Source organism: Acyrthosiphon pisum, chromosome A1, assembly GCF_005508785.2.
Source record: "Acyrthosiphon pisum isolate AL4f chromosome A1, pea_aphid_22Mar2018_4r6ur, whole genome shotgun sequence".
Lineage (NCBI taxonomy): Eukaryota > Metazoa > Arthropoda > Insecta > Hemiptera > Aphididae > Acyrthosiphon > Acyrthosiphon pisum.
Genome location: NC_042494.1, coordinates 57,939,817 through 57,943,656, shown reverse-complemented (window position 1 = coordinate 57,943,656; position 3,840 = coordinate 57,939,817). Strand labels below are relative to the sequence as shown.

Here is a 3,840-nt window from a genome sequence, read left to right as displayed (position 1 = left end):
GTTTTGAATATTATAATTTATAAATAACTAATAATAGATCATTTAAGATGAATTATCGTACCTAATTTTTTGTACCATTCAAATGACTCACTCAATGACTCAATGTATAAAAATATAGATATAATTTTTTTACAAATTAAATGTATATACCTAATAATTAATATTTATTATTTAATAGGTACCTAATAAATAATAATAGTTAGTATTATAGTAATAAAAATTCATAACTGACAAAAAAAACATCTTCTATATTAGATATATCAAATATGCTATTATATAGTAGGAGGATAATAATATGAGTTATATTAGTTTTAATGACATAAATACCAGCTATTTCTTACAAACTTATCTGCGTACAAATATGAATACTAAATTGGTACCAATTAGGATGAACAACATTAGTTATTACTATTAATCTATATAGTTTGTTTATAATTTTCCAGGATATTTTATATTTTATCATAAATAACAATCAACGAAGCTGCTACACCAACAATACTAATATGTTAATAACATCCTAAAATGTTTACTTAAAAAAAATATAGACATAATATTTTTAGCAGGGCCGTAATTTAAAGGACTAAACAATTTTGAATTATGCATACACTTTGAAACACATAAGTAAAGAAATATAACCGAGTCCCAAAGTACCAATAACTAAATCAAATAAACTCATAATTATTATATTTAAGACTTCAAAAATAATGAGGAAAATATTAAACATGTATATAAATAGCTTCATAAATAAAAAAAATGTTTGAAAGGATTTTTGAAAAATAATCTTTGTATTATAAAATATTATATATTGGTACAGATGTATAAAACAACACATTTTTTTTTTTTAAATCCCATTATTAACATTATAGTTTGACATAGAAATATGCAAGATTACATTTCATATTTAGATTTTAGAATGATAATATCTTGAATCAAATTTGTGTCTCATATATTTTGAATTCAAACCAAAATTCTTCGATTCAAAAATAATTTAATTAATAGTTTTGGTTATAAATGTTAAAATACTACAACTAGATTATACAGATTGTTTCCATGTTGATTATTTATAATTATTAAATTAATTAATTTAATATTTTTTGTTAAAATTAATATAAACATTCGATTTTGTACTTCTTAAAAAATTGTACTTAACATTTTCAAATAATAGAACACTAAAAATTATCCTAAAATATTATTAAAAAGTTAAGTCTATTGATAGAAACACAAATGTAAATTATTAGAAGTACTAACTTCCTAAACTTGTTCCATACTCATGCCCTATCACTATCAAGTTATTAAATTCTCTCTAGTTATTAACAATCAAATATTTTACCACAAAAGATTGAAAATAAATTATGTTTGCATACAATAATGTGAAGGTTGTGGACTTGTGGTATACATGCCATATTCTCATGATCTACAATGAACATAATCTACTCTTTCATGTTCAGATACTAACATAACATTTATAGACATAATATTACTCATTTAATAAAATGGTTTATTAATCTGTTTACAGGTACCAGAAAATGAAATATAGATAGTTCATTTAAAGGTCCTGAATTCCATTGGACCAAACTCCACACTTCACAAAACAATTAAAACTGTAATGTGCATGCTTTTAAGTTGTTTTAAATATATAACAAAAATATCTTAAATCAAAAAGCATATGGATCAGTTGTCTTAAAAGAAAAAAAAATAATATAAAAAAATTACACAACAATTATTATTATAAAGACCATTTTTTTTCTTTAATTATTTTTTTTCTTAACATAATAATTCTAAACTACATTTAATTCTATCATTTTCTAATTTCATTCACAGTTGGCAAACAAAATTTTACACAGAATAAATAAATTGAGAAGAGAAAAATTACACCCGAGGCATATAATTTTTTTTAAATTTGTTTCTTTAAGTCAAAATGTATAGTTGGTACCATTCATCAGTGGTAAACAACTGTACGATCATTGGAAATAATATATTTATTATATTAATAATGTATTTCTGGTATATTTAATTGGGTGGCCCTTCATTATTATCATACCGAATTTGGCCATTGTTCAATGTGGTAATGCCCAAGCCATACAAATGACCACAATATTTCTTGCTGTCAATCATTCCTTCAAAATACATGTCCCTGATTTTAAAAAAAGCCATGCCTGTAAGTAGAGAATCGCTACCAGCCTGGTGTTGTGGTCCAATCCGCTTCAGTTCCAATTGATCTGCAACTTCTTGTAGACCACCCTTCAAATTTTTGCAACTCTTCATCGAGATACTTGATGTCATACACACAAGGAAAGTATAGAGAGAACATATCAAAAAAATCTGACTCCTCTTGTGGCAATTTTTCATCAGTCAACACCTTGACTAAGTAGCCAAAATCAAAACTGCTGTGGAATGTCATCCATTTTATATTATCCATCAATACCAAACCAGATGTGATTATGCATTCAGCGAAAACTAAAGGTTCGATTCCGTTCTCTTCATGCTTCTTAAATTGTATTCTAAAAAATAAAGAAAATTTAATTGTATTATGCTAATCACAACAAATATAGAAATCTACTATTACCTGGAATTTGTCAATAACTCAATACTGTCTTGGGCATACATATCTTCTGACAAATTGAATTTAAAATTGAATTGCCAAGTAGTATATGGACCAGTGGGAGTTTTACCATCTTCGTCGAAAAATGAAAGCCCCAATTGAATGATCCTTAACAGATCGACATTACACCGCAACAATTGGTACAGATAATCAGCAGTTGTTTTAAAATCGCCAATAGGTCGGGCTACAACACCTGGGAATTCTGTATCCATAGCCACATAACAATATTTTGGTAAAAGTTTTCGTATTGACGTAAACTCTTCTTCTAAATTATGAGCCCAAACGTCCTTTATACCACAATCAGGTCCAACTCCAGTTTGTACTTCCGGCTCTCTCTCTTTTACCTCTTTGGCTGGTGGTGTTTGACTATTACCAGGCATAGTTTTTGTATCTTCACTTAACCTTTGTAATACGTACGATAGCCACTTAGGATTTTTTTCGTTGGCATCCGTTAAAATGTTATCATCGCTTTCTAATTTAGCGGTCGGCTCAACAAACAATGTTCTTCGTACTGTGTTCCGTGCGTCTGCACTCAACTCTGTTTGTTGTTCACCTCTACTTTTTCCCCAAGTGGTGTTTAACTGACGTAAATTATCTGATGTACCATCAACAGCTACACTTTTCATTGGGAATGCTTGGATATTGTTCAGTGAATAAGCTCAAAGTTTAATGATCACAGGCAATTTCACTACCTTGAACTGAAAGATAAAAATAATAGGTCTTCAGTATTGACATTATATTATTAAAATAATAAATGAATTAACTTCATAAAAATTTATAGCATGATATTATTTTTTTATAATAGACCATTTTAAGTCAATAATTTTCTATTATAAAATTAATGCAAATAATTTAAACGTTGTTTTAATGATTATAGATATTAAATCTATAAATTGTTCAGTGGGGACCTTATCTCCTTGAGGTAATAAATAAATAAATAGTGAATATTTATCATTAGACTTTAAAAATGATAACATTCAATATTTATTATTTATTTAATTTTTTTTATAATATATACCTATAATTAATTGTTCTTTATATTAATTTACATTTTATTGTTACTAAATACTCATTTAATAAATATACATCCCCATAAACCTATTAGAATATATAAGAAAAATATATTTCTTATATAATATTTAATTTAATTAATCAAATTGAAAGTTTTAACTAAAATTGTATTTCTGAATAATTTAGACAATATTGTCATTTGTTTTTAGATCTTAAATTTGTATAAT

General features: G+C 26.0%; 1 protein-coding gene across 1 annotated transcript; it reads right to left on the bottom strand.

Moving 5' to 3' along the window:
* Positions 1-1,720: 1,720 nt before the first annotated feature.
* LOC100165586 (CCR4-NOT transcription complex subunit 7-like) lies at positions 1,721-3,336 on the bottom strand. The gene is given in 3 exon segments (XM_008189557.3): positions 1,721-2,265; positions 2,267-2,501; positions 2,567-3,336. Coding segments are annotated over 3 exon segments (1,152 nt in total). The 5' UTR covers positions 3,229-3,336; the 3' UTR covers positions 1,721-2,010.
* Positions 3,337-3,840: the final 504 nt, after the last annotated feature.